General features: G+C 34.6%; 1 protein-coding gene across 5 annotated transcripts in view; it reads right to left on the reverse strand.

Annotated features, from left to right (window-relative positions):
* TRIP4 (thyroid hormone receptor interactor 4) overlaps positions 1–13,056 on the reverse strand; it is a 47,779-nt gene that overhangs the window by 27,067 nt on the left and 7,656 nt on the right. For 4 of the 5 annotated variants that reach the window (XM_023532507.1, XM_011363342.2, XM_023532506.1 and 1 more), the window contains exons 4-8: positions 10,090–10,302; positions 8,525–8,603; positions 6,225–6,354; positions 4,100–4,315; positions 753–879 (exon numbers count right to left, since the gene is read on the reverse strand). In XM_023532507.1, coding sequence (XP_023388275.1) covers positions 753–879; positions 4,100–4,315; positions 6,225–6,354; positions 8,525–8,603; positions 10,090–10,302 — 765 coding nt within the window. The remainder of the gene's footprint in view (positions 1–752; positions 880–4,099; positions 4,316–6,224; positions 6,355–8,524; positions 8,604–10,089; positions 10,303–13,056) is intronic. The other variant, XM_023532505.1, reaches the window with a different exon arrangement.

Here is a 13,056-nt window from a genome sequence, read left to right on the forward strand (position 1 = left end):
GAGATATACACACACACACACACATACATACATACATACATACATACATACATACATACATACATATATATTTTTTTCCCCCCATGCTTTTGTGTACCCGTGCCTTATTCCTACAGTTCATTCTGCCTGGAATGTTTTTCCCACTCTCCCCAAACATCCATTTTCCTGGATATTTACTTTTAATGAATGCCAGCTCCCTTATAAAAGCCTCTTTTATTCCCCTCAACTGCAAGTAGTCTTTCCCTCCTGTGGGTTTCCACTGACCTTTATTTATCTCTCCATTAGCATTAGAGCTGCTTATGTAATCTTTTCCACTACTAGTCTATGAGTTCTTCGAAGATAGAAGCAATGTCTGGTTGATCACTTACTACTGTGCTTGTACATAGCAGATGTTCACTGTACTTGATAGAAAAATGAATAACACTGAATATGTGAATTAATGTATTAATTTAAAACACCACTCTATGAGACCATCGATATTCTAAAAATGTAGAGAAAGAACATTCTCTACAATTATTGGCTAAATCTCTATAGTACTTAAGAAAGCCTTCTCTTGGGAAATACTCAAAAGATAATAAAGGTCAATTTGTCAGAAGCGTTGCAAAAAAATTGGAAAAAATGAGCCAGAGAATAAGGTTGGTGGGTCTATTGAGAGAGCAGATTGGTATTTAAAACCTATTAACAGGCATACTTTAAAGAAATACCTGGTCCCAAACTTCTCTTATTATCAGTTAGAACAAAGGTCCACTAACCTGGGGAGGGGATTGGTAGAGGTTGGGATTCACCAGAACGCCCAAAGGTTCTTCAGAAGATCTATCCAATTTGGTTAGTGGTTGGTTCAAGTTTCCATTGGCAATGGCCTGTATTGTCTCATCTAGTCTGTGAGAATAAACCAAAAGATGCAATAATTGTTAATGTTCTATGCTCAGAATATCCTTACTTACCAACATAAAACCCTGCAACAGTAATAAAACTTGAGATTCAAAGAGGGGTCCATGAATGATCTCTTTCCTTGCTCCTCCCCATCACTTCCTTTTCTTCATTCCAAGAATCTTAAGTAATATGAGTCAGTAAAAGTTCCAGAATGCTAAGAAAATAGGTAGGGCATACTACAATAATTCATCTGTTTAACAAGATTATTAAAAATGCCAAGATTAGAAAAGCCTAGAAACAGTCTGACCCACAGAAGAGTATTCAATGGCAGCCTATTTACTCAACACATTCAATTACTCCTCTGCCCATTCGGAGTCCCTCTCTCCACTCCTCCATGCTGATCTGAATTGTATTCTTGCTTTGAGGTCCAGAAGTTCTAATGAGGCCCTCTACCGGTCCAGCGCAAAAGTGCTTACTCCTTTCTCAGAAGTCCCGTAGCACTAACTATTTAGTCACCAGACGTATCCCATGTTATCCTGTGCCTATGTTCATGTATGCTATGACTATCTGGCTCGAAATCTATAAAAGAATGTGACAATTTTCATTTAAAAATTGTGGAAATAATCCCTCTGGTTAATAAGAGATCACAGGTCTTGCAGGAACAGTTACTTTATTCTACTCTATAGCTCTACATTATTTGCTGCTTTATTCCCCTACTGGATATTTGACAAATGTGTTTGATGATAATTCTGAGGCAAAACGTAACAAAAAGCTTCTACTAGTAAGAAAGGCTGAACCTGACCTTGAACACAATGAGATATTTGTTAGGAGCCTCTTATATGCAAGGTAACTTAAAAGGTGTAGAGGACATGGTTCCTGCCTTCAAGAAGCTTTGAATCTAAATGGCAGATTTAAGATAGCTATAAAGATAATGAACAAAACATGAGACATAATACTATGAAACAGGCACAGTCTAGCTGGTGGTTATTATCCTGTCATCCCATGTGTTGTGCCAATGAGTTCAAGAGAGAGGTACTGATATCTGAAAGGGAAAAAAGATTGGGGGAGAAATTTCTAAACCAAGGGAAAAGCAGAAACAAAGGCATGAAGCTAAAAAAAAAAGTAAAAGAATTTGAAGAGGTGAGTCTAAAACAGGATGAGGACAGTGGGATCTGAAGGAGGAAAATAGATGTAAGATACAGAATAGTGGTAAGTATAGCAAGAACTCCAGAATCTCTAAAAGAAATAATACAAACAGCTAATCAGTACATTTTTTAGAATGTTCATTTACTAGCATACAACCAAAACATAGGAATGTGCATAAAAATTATGATGAAATACTATTTTTCATGTATCAGAATGGCAAATATTTTTTTTAATTGTTGAGAAGAGGATGAAGAAACTAGCATTTGATATCTGGTGTGTACATGATAAATCAAAAGAATGCACAATTTAAATTTTGGGATACTGTCCAATTTCATTTCTAAAAGCCTATACCATTTTTTATTGAACATAAAAATTAATATAAAAGCAATCCATGTTTATTATGGAAAACCTGGAAAATACAAATAGAAAATGAAAAATTCCTAAACCCATAACCCAGAAATAATTTTATTTTTTTCTTTATATCTGTGTATCATAGATGTAATAGGTGAAAACAAATAATTATTTTGAAGCTAGTGGTAGAATTCCTTTGAGGGAGAGAATAATCTTTGTTTAGGAAAATTCTATGATAAATTTGCCAGGTATGAAAGAGAAGGACCAAGGACTGGGCTTGTGGGAAATATTACTGTGTTTACCAATACCCAGCTGTGTGTGTGTGGGGGGGGGGGCGGGGGAGGGAGAGAGAGGGAGGGAGGGAGAGGGGGAAGGGGAAAGGGGAAGGAAGGGAGGGGGAGGGAGAGAGAGAGACAGAGAGAGAGAGAATGAGAATGAATGTGTGTCATTTTTAAAATAGAAAACATGGTGAGATCTCAATGTGCTTTCCTTTCAGTACTTTGCTGGAGCCAATATACATATCTTTCATCAACTCTAAGTTTAGTGATTTCATGTTGGTAACTTGGAATTGGTCATAATGGAAATTTTTTCAATAGACTTTATTTTTTAAAGCATTTTTAGGTTCATAAGAAAATTGAACATAAGGTCCAGAGATTTCCCACATACTCTCTGCCCCTACACTCACAGAGCCTCCCCCATTATCAACCATCTCTCACTAGAGTGGTAAATTTGTTACAATTAATGAACCTATGTTGACACATCATTATTACCCAGAATCCACAGTGCACATTAAGAGTTTGCTCTTGGTGTTGAGGTTGTACCATTTTAACACTTCCATCCACAGTGAGAGAGCATATTCACTTTCCTACATTCACAGATTATGCAATATTATATATATCTTATTTCAGTCAATTTAATGATACATTATGTTTAAAAATCTGCATTTCCCTAACTAGTTGAGAATCTTTTCAAACATTTAATGACTATTTGTATTTCTTTAGCTGTAAATTACCAGTTCTTAGTCTTTGCCCATTTTTCTACTGGATTTTTTTTGTCTTTTTCTTTTAATTTACAGGAGGTCTTTATATAGTATGGCTATCACTCTTTGTTAAAAATGTTTAAAATGTTTTCTCTAAGTCTGGTACTTTTTTACTATGTTTAAAATATCTTATGCTTTTTTGACTTCTGGATTTTGTAACTTGCTTAGAAAGAGATCACACCAAACTATAAATATACTCTTCTATATTTCTTTCTGATCCCTTACATTGAACTCTTCAAACTTTTTACAGGTAAAGATTCAAGGTAGAAATCTACTGTAGATTTTTTTTCTAAGATGGTGGCCAATCATCCCATCATATATTTAATTCTTTCTTTATTGTTTAGAAATTTTACCTTTATCGATGACTAAATTTACACATATATAGACACACACCCATGTATAATGCAGACACACAAGTCTCTGGATTCTACTGTTTCATTAATCTATTTCTGTGCCCAAAATGTACCTTGTTTTAAAAAGTTGTTTATAAAACTACAGTAATTATCTAGCAGGACAAGTTCTCTCCCTGTTCATTTTCAAAAATTTCTTAAGCTACTCTTACATGTTTCTATTCCAAATGAATATATTATTTTAAAAATCAACAAAAATAACACATCCATTAAAGGAGTCAAATCCTTTACAGTCAAACTGCTCTGTTCTTTCATACCCTTTCTGGTCCTGCCCACTTACCTGCTATGATACTCAGCTAGTGGATTTTCATCTTCTACAATCTTTCTGCCTGCAAAGTCAATGGTGATCTTCTTAGAGAGCCGAGAGGCATGTCGAAATTCTCTCAGCTCCTCTTCTCGCTTCTGTAGAGTTTCCCGCTCAATTTTAGACAACCATTGGTTAGAATCACTGGCAAAGTAATCTGACTCATCATCAATGACTTGGGTCCTTCGAATGCTAAGAAAAAAATCACACATAGCAATTAGGTTACCTGTTGACAAATAAGGACTCAATTATTGGGAAACTATTTCAAGATAGCTTACTCTTCTGCTACCCTAAAGGTTATTACCTCAAACATGAATGCCCAAGAATGCTCCAAAATCAGGTCAAGCTCAAGCCGGTTCCCAGCTTCTGCATATATCTTATACCCCCTGCAGGCTCAGCTCAGCTCCTAGAACTAATCTCACCCTCAGGCAGAAGACACAGCACCATAATTCATGGTCCTTCTACTCTTCTTCCTAAACTGGCCGACACCATTTGATAACTGAGCGTCTGCCTCATTTCGCTGCATCTGAGTTCACGTCTTGGTTCGATATCCTAGTCTTTCTAAAATGGGGACACCCAGTCTCTTCTTGCTAGGCCTGATTGCTGCTCCTTCCCTTAGAAACTGGAGTTCTATTCTGGACTCTCACTCCTGCGGCTTACTCTTAGGACATCCTATTACTGTACCACTACATGTCAATTTCCAACCCCATCACCCCCATCTCCAATCCCTAAGACACTGGACCAAGTGCCAAGATACAATAATCAGGTCTATTTCTAAGATTATACCAACAAAGAAATGGAGAACTAGAAGGAATCTTGATGATCCACTTTCATCCTACATATAATAAACCTAGGGCTCGCAGAAGTGACTACTCCAAAGTTACAAATCCAGTTGAGACTGGATTTCTGAATAATTACAAATTAGCAATATACATAAGCATAGAGAAATACTAAAATCATATTAATACATTGACATAAATTTTTCAGGACTCAGCTGGAATTATACAAGTTTTAAAGTAGACTGAGAGTGGGAAGTTTAAGAGGGCTCAGGAAAAATTGGTCCTGTATGTGAACCTAAATAATGCCCTTGAACACATTAGCAAAGGCACAATATCAACAGGGAGAGATCCTGTTCCAGTTCTTATTTATCAACAAATGTACTCCATTTCTATTTCTAATAAGTTTTACTGAGTAGAGCTAAAAGTGATAGTTAAAAGATTAAGAGTGAATATGGAGTGACAAACCATGTGATAGACTTATTTAAGGACTAGCTTTCAAAGTTTTATCTCATGTATTCATAGCAAATGATTTGGAAGTAGTAGGTATGTCTAACCAAAGGATTATAATGCCAGGAAGAGATTACCAGGTCAGTTACAATAAGTAAGAGATTCAGAGTCTCTCTAAGGACTCTTACATTCTTGCATGGCCATTTGAGAAATGAGCATATAAGTCTTGTTTAAACATTTTTTAACCATTAACTGGTTTTCAATACATATTTGGTTCAAAAGAAGGAAAAAAGAGAAAGAAATAAAAAATAGAACTAGCAAATCTATAAATCTTTCTCCTAAAAAAGAAGTCAGTGGACTAAATGACAAAAGTGTAGGAGTGTTAAGAGTCGACTTAGGAACATTTTAATATATTGATCATTGATTCAGAAAACACATTTAGTGTCGAAGGGGAAGGGTAAGTCATGCGTTATATATAGTCTCCCAGGGGCAACTTTCTTATAGATTCTCCACAGCCCAGCACAACAATTTGCCCATAGCAGCCACTCTAATATATATATGCTGGCTGACTAATGGCTGCCAGTGAAACAAGTGAGGAATTCTGTCAACCCAAAGCCACTTTCTAGGGATTATACTAGCATTTGCTAAAAATCAAAAAATGTTGCAGGGTGGGATCCTCTTGGGACCCTTTCTTATTCAAACATGATTCCAAACCAACCAACATGTAGGCCTCTAATGTAAAGCAGCCAGCTCTTCTTTTCCTGTAAACTTTCATACTCCACCGCTAAGAATGCATCAAGTGTCAAAATAATGTTTTAATGGGCAGAACCTGTGGACTAGTCTACTTCTTAGCATTTATTGTAACCACATGATACCTAGTTCTGTCAAATTCTAACAGTTTGTCTTTATGCTTGATAGCCTTCTCCAGACCAGACTTAAATCGCAATTCTTGATGAGGAAGAAGGTCCTTGGTAGAGATGTCCACCTTTCCAGAATTCTCCGTCCCTGAAATTCAATAAGGAAATCAAATGGTGTCAGCCTATAATACAAATTAGTTGTATCCCTGTGCAGCAAAGAACAAAATATCAGAAATCTGTGTGCCCTGATGGCTGACAGCCTTCATTTCAATGGAAAGCAAACAAGTACACAGGCCAGGCTTTACTTGCCAAACCAAACAATGCTTGACATATAATAGGTTCTCGATAAACGTTAAAGTCCATTTCTTCCCTTATGGAAATTTGGATCACTAAGGGTACTATACTGTTTAAAAACACAATATAAAAATGCCTTATAAGCAAAAAAACTATTGAGTAGGGCTGAATATTACCTTTAAATATACTTTTACATATCGAAACTAAAAACTAAATAATGGAAGACAGAATAATGAGAACTTACTAGATGCTTAGGCACTGAATATATCTTATATTATTTAATCCTCAGAATAACCCTGTTATACAGTTTGTATTATCTTTGTTTTACAGATGAGAAACTGAAGTTCAAAAAAAAGAGACACTGAAGTCCAGAGAGGAAAAATTTACTGAGTTCCCTCAGAAATCAGAAGGTAGAAACAAAATTTAAACTTAGGTCTAAGTCTAAAGCCCACATTCATTCCTTGGCCCATGTGTTATCTCCTTTGTGACAGCATACTATAAATCTATATATCCCAGAAAAGAGAGCCATAAATTATGATCTAAACCAAGATCTAAAAGTTGTTAGAAAAACTAGGCTGTAATAAGGGCTGACTTTTCTCTTTACCTAAAACTCCAGGCCTGTCCAAACTCCTGTCAAATCTTTCCTTTAAAAAAAAAAAAAAAAAGATTCTTGTATTCTGAATATATGAAAAGCACTTAGAACTACCTTTTCTCATAATAATGACCTTAAAGAAATCCTAATTGAAAAAATATGGAGACATGTTCAAATTCATTAATAAATTTTAAAAATTACAACTATAAAAATTTTTAAATTTGAAATGTCAAAACTCAATAATATTCTAGTATTGCTGTATATTATACAATATTTTGGTAAAGTGATATGGCAAATACATCTTGTGTGTCAAAAATGATATTCTTTAACTCAGTAATCCCATTCTTAGGAATTTATCCCAAGGAAATAAAAAGATATATTAACAAAGGTGACCACTTGTGGTATTATTTATAACTTGGAAAGGGTCAAAATATCCAGTAACAGGGAAATAAGTAATCGAATTACAATAAATCAAGTTATTACATTTTTAGCCACAAAAGCAATAAATATGAAGACTATTTAGCAACACAGAAGCTAATCATAAAATATTAATTGAAAAAATGGAAAAACAAAATTCTATACACACTGATTGCTACCTTATAAATACCAACCAAAGTATTCATACATTAAAAAAATTTGCATAAGTGGAAAGTGATGAATACATTGTTTTTCCCTTTTAAAATGTCCTTAACTATTTTTATCATGTTTTTCGACTATAAAAGACTTAGAAAAGAGTTGCAAAGAGTAGAATTTCTGTGTAACTTTCATTCGGCTTCCCTTGATGTTACTATCTTATCTTACATAACTACAGTACAATTATCAAAAGAAATTAACATTAGTACAACTTAATTAGATTTAGATTTCAATATCTTTTCCATTAATGTTACTTTTCTGTTCTGGGATACAATTTAGGATCCTACATTATAGTTAGTTGTCAGTCTCCTTAGTCTCTTCCAATCTGTGACAATTCTTTTCTTTCCTTGTCTTTCGTGACCTTGCAAATCTCTTATTCTTAAGCTTTCACCCAACAATTTTAGCATCCATTGGTATAGCTTAACTGTAGCAATTACTACTACTATGGTGTTCTAATGGTGATTTTCTATTACTGTCATTTCTTCATTTTACTAATTAGAATTCTTTTCTAAGAAAGAGTTATCTCTTCTTCCCCATTTATTAACTTAGTTAATTCAGAATATTAATTTTATTCTTTGAGTTATAGTCCATTGCCATTATTAGGGTTTTTTTGCTCAGTGTTATATGGTTTTAATAATTTTCTTTAAAAAATGAGTAAATAAACTTATAGAATAAATAAGCATATAAAATGAGTAAATAAACTGCATCTTGCATACAAGGATACAAGAAAGAGAATAATCACAGATACAACAAAATGTATATATCACCACAGTAATCTAATCAGAAGATTGCTGCCAACCTGACATAAGCTTCTTTAGCAGTTTCTGGCTCTTATTTGAGTCACGCTGTAAAATATCCTGTTCTTCACGAGTACATACCTATAAAGCAATAAAAGCAAGACACGTGATCCAATAGTTAAATTATACTGTTTGCTTGATAGACCTAAAAGTGACCTTAAATTACACATTAGATATGGCAATAAAATGAGACTGTTGGTGATTCTTTATCCAAACATACTCACCCCCCCAAAATATATGTGTGTATATATACATCTACCTACCTATGTATCTCCAAATGAGTTTTGCCCTAGTATCTTTCTGTTTCTCTCTTCATGAACCATACAAAAAACCAGTGTCGCCCCAATAAATAAAACTGATCTCACTGTAAGTGTCTCTGACTGACTTGATAGCTAAAAAACAAAATCTAACCTGTTTTCAAAGGACAAAGATTTGCCATCATTGAGAATAATGGAAAAAATACCACTTTTTCTTAAAAAGCTGTCAGTTCTAATCATGAAATCCAAGTCTTACAAATTATAAACAGATATCTTATTAGAAAGCAGAAAAAGCAGCAAATTATAGTGCCACCAGTGAAAACTAGTCTAGCCTTCATACTAAGTATATTTTGTTTCTCTGCCTTCAAATATTGTAAAATAATGACTATATTAAGCAAGGAAAAAGTTCTATTTATTGTAAAATCACTGCAACTGTAAAAAAGGAGGCAAAGAAGGGGTTAAAAACTGTTTCATACAAGGCTTATAAAACTGTAAGGCTTCAAGGCCAATCTGCTTTACATTACTGTTTCTTAAATTGTTAGGTCTCCAAGGGATCTAACAGAAAACATTGTACTTCCTAACACTTGCCTCAGTGGCACACAGAATTCCTGCCAGCAACTATTGGGTATTTCTCTAGAGAAAGACCCATATGAGAGGACATTTATTGCCATTTTATGAACACTTTTGATAGTAGACATTACATTTTTCAGGTCATCCACTGTCTATCAGCTTGTTCTCTGAGCATATTAAAAAATGAAAGGCCCCAAACAAAGCAATCAAAGAGAAGGGAAAACAATATAAAATGGATGCCTTCACCAACACCAAATGTCATTGCTTCTGCCAGCCAGCTCAACTGGCAGAATAAGCTTTCTAGATAACTCACTATGGTGTTTGTAAGAGAGTCGTTACTGTTAAACTCTTGAGGTCATTCTCTCAGACAATGCAGAACTATAAAGAGAAGGTGTCCTGGAAAAAGAAACTTTAACGACCCAAGGATTATGTCATAGTTGTTGTTTTCCTGGGGATATGCTCTATATCTGAAGACTGACAAAAAATTTTGACATTTTAGGTCTTAAAGTTTTCTTGAACTAAAGTTAATCTGATACAAGACTTGCATCACTCAACCATTTGTGTTCTCAAAATCCTTCTAAGAGGCTCAGTAATAGGATATAACCTTGGGTTTCTGACTAAAAAAATTCCTGCTACTATAGTTTCCATTTACTATGAAAAAAGAGAAACTACTAGGGATGTAAATGTCCCTATTTATTAAACCAAAGCATAGTAAAACAAAATAGAAAAGAAATGATTACCAGAGTACCACAGAATAAACAAGGGCCAGAACCCTCTTGTTCACAGACAATACGTCCACAGATCAGACAGTTATTGATCAGCTTGTGCTTCTGGCCCAGGCAATCACAAGGGTGGCGACCAGGGATCAGGACTGCAAGCTTGTCTTGTCCCTCTTTTGTGTATAAACTGACAAATTTCGTCTTCTTCTTTAAGGAGTTACTGTTCTCTTGTGCCTAATTGTATAAAAACATCACGGGTAACATCAAATAATTAATGACAATGAAAAGAGTTGAGAGAAAAACCTCAGTTCTGTTCAATAATAACTTATACACTACCCAGGAATGAGGAAAGAAGGAAGGGAGTGGGAAAAATGCAAATTTGTTATAATCAGGGTTTGAGGAAAGGTTTTGCTCTAGAAAAACTAGCTAACATACCTTGCTTTTTCTGCTAGTAGCTTTTAGCCCTATATTACAGCTGGTGGGAGGTAAATGTAGCAGTAAAAGCTGTTTATATGACATATTTAAGCATAGCTAAATTGAAGATCATAAGAAACAAAAATGCCTCTACAAGCATTTGATATTCACAGATTTAAATAAACTATGAATAAATTAAGAAAAATCAATAAAAATGGACTCAATAAAAGTCAGATAACATAACAGAAAAATGGACAAAAGACCTAAACTGGAACTTCATAAAAGATATCCAAATGGCCAACAGTCACATGAGTAGGTGCTTAAGTTCATCAGTCATCAAGATAATGCAAAATAAAACCAAAATACAATATGCCAATCAGAAAGGTTAAATTGAAAAAGACATAAAATGCAGAGTGTTGGCAAGGATACAGAGCAATTAAAGCTCTCATATACTGTTGGTGGGAGTATAAATTAGTATCTACTAAAGCTGAACATATGCATATCCTGCGACCCAGAAATTAAACTCTTGGATATATACTCAACAGGAATGTGTAAATATTCTTATCAAAAGACATATATAAGAATGTTCACTGCGGCACTGGAACTAGAAACTACCCCAATGTTTAACAGTATATTGATATATTCACTTAGTAGGATCTTAAACAGCAATAAGAATGAAAAAGTATAGCCATATAAAACAATATGGATAATTCTTAAAAACCATGTTAATTGAAAGAAGCAAGACACAAAAAAGTACATACTATTTAGCTCCATTTATACAAAGTTCATAAGCAGGCCAAACTAATCTATGATGTTGGAAGTCAAGAAAGTGTTTCCTTTGGGAGGTTGTCATTTTGGGGCACACTGGGGGTCTTCGAAAGTAATGGTAATGTTCCGTTTCTGGCTATATAGGTATGGGTCAGTTTGTGAAAATTTCATCCATCTGTCAAGTTCTGTATGTCACAAAATAAAAAGTTTAAAAAGGGAAATATATTTATCAGCCTCTGACTTAGTCCATTCAGGTTTTATAACAAAATACGACAGACTAGGTAGCTTATAAACAACAGAAATTTATTTCTCACAGTTTTAGAGGCTGAAAGTCCAAGATCAAGGTGTCATCATGGTTGGGTGAGGGCCCTCTTCCACATCACAGAAATGACTTCTAAGTCACTGTATCCTCACATGGTAAAAGGGGCTAGGAAGCTCTGTGGGGTCTCTTATTTATAAGTACACTAATTACATTTATGGAAGTTCCACCTTCATGATATAAGAACTTCTCAAGGGTCCCTCTTCCTGATTCAATCACATTATGCATTAGCATTTCAACATGTGAATGTGTATGTGTGGCAGGGTGGTCACAAACATTCGAACTATAGCAGCTTCTGACATTTAAAGTGTATAGATAACTCTTCCATGCTGTGGTATTATTTCCCTTTAAATTGAGTTTCTCAATATTTTCCAAAGACTAAAATTTCACTGTAGAAAAATCTCAAGAGTTCTAGTGGATGGAATAATACTAACAAGGAAGAGAATAATTCCTTGGTAAGTATAGATGTGAAGTGCTCTAATGTCCAAAGCCTAAAGTGGAGATATAGAGATAATATCGATAAGACAATTTAGGTAAAAATTAAAATCTAAGACAAATGCTAAAGATTTTATCTAATCTAGCAGGTCGCAATTTTTCGAACTAGTTAATTATATCTTTGGCTCATAGGGATGGTAGTGAACAGATTAAAACCTCTAAGCAGAAATTTGTATATGACTCTCATTAAAGTATCCAGTTACATTAAAATCAGGTATTTGTGGGATGGAGAGTTTGGCTTTGATTAGTTTCTTATACATAATGTCAATAACTATTTATCGAGGAGAAAGAGACATAAAGGGAAAACAGGGCAAGAAAATTCATAGCACATCAGCCCACTGCTTAAAATCATCACTGGATTGCCATTGTGCTTAGAATAAAATCCAAGCTACTTTATGACTTATATTTAAAGCCTTACATATGGCCTCCAGGTGCTCTCCAACTTCATTTACATATCATTCTTTCCCTGCTCACAATGCTCCAGGCACACAGGGCTTCTGATGCTTCCTAGAACACTTTTCTCCATCTCCCCTTTGCACTTGTTATTCCTTCTACCTTCATGGTTCCTAGTTCATCTCCTTACATACTGGTTCCTTTTCATGTTTGGGTCTTAACTATAATTTCAGTCCTTCGGAGAGGCTTTACCTGAATATCCTATCTAAACTAATGCCCATCCCACAAGTTATTGCCTATATCACTGTTCTTTTTACTTCTTTCATAGCAATTGTCACAATCTATAATTGCTTTAAATTTTTTTTGATTGTCTTCACTACTTTTCCCCTGAACCATTAAACTGTAAACTCTAAGAGAGCAAGAAAAACCTAATATGTCTTGTTTATTGCTATATTTCTAATAACCTAAATCAGTTCTTGACATACAGTAGACTTGCAATAAAAATTTCTGGATAACCAAATGAACTGCGTGTGGAAGCTGAAGACAGCTTTACTTACATGCCCAAAAATGGAACTGTAAATCCAATTTCATCATCATTA

This window comes from Pteropus vampyrus, unplaced genomic scaffold, assembly GCF_000151845.1.
Source record: "Pteropus vampyrus isolate Shadow unplaced genomic scaffold, Pvam_2.0 Scaffold85, whole genome shotgun sequence".
Lineage (NCBI taxonomy): Eukaryota > Metazoa > Chordata > Mammalia > Chiroptera > Pteropodidae > Pteropus > Pteropus vampyrus.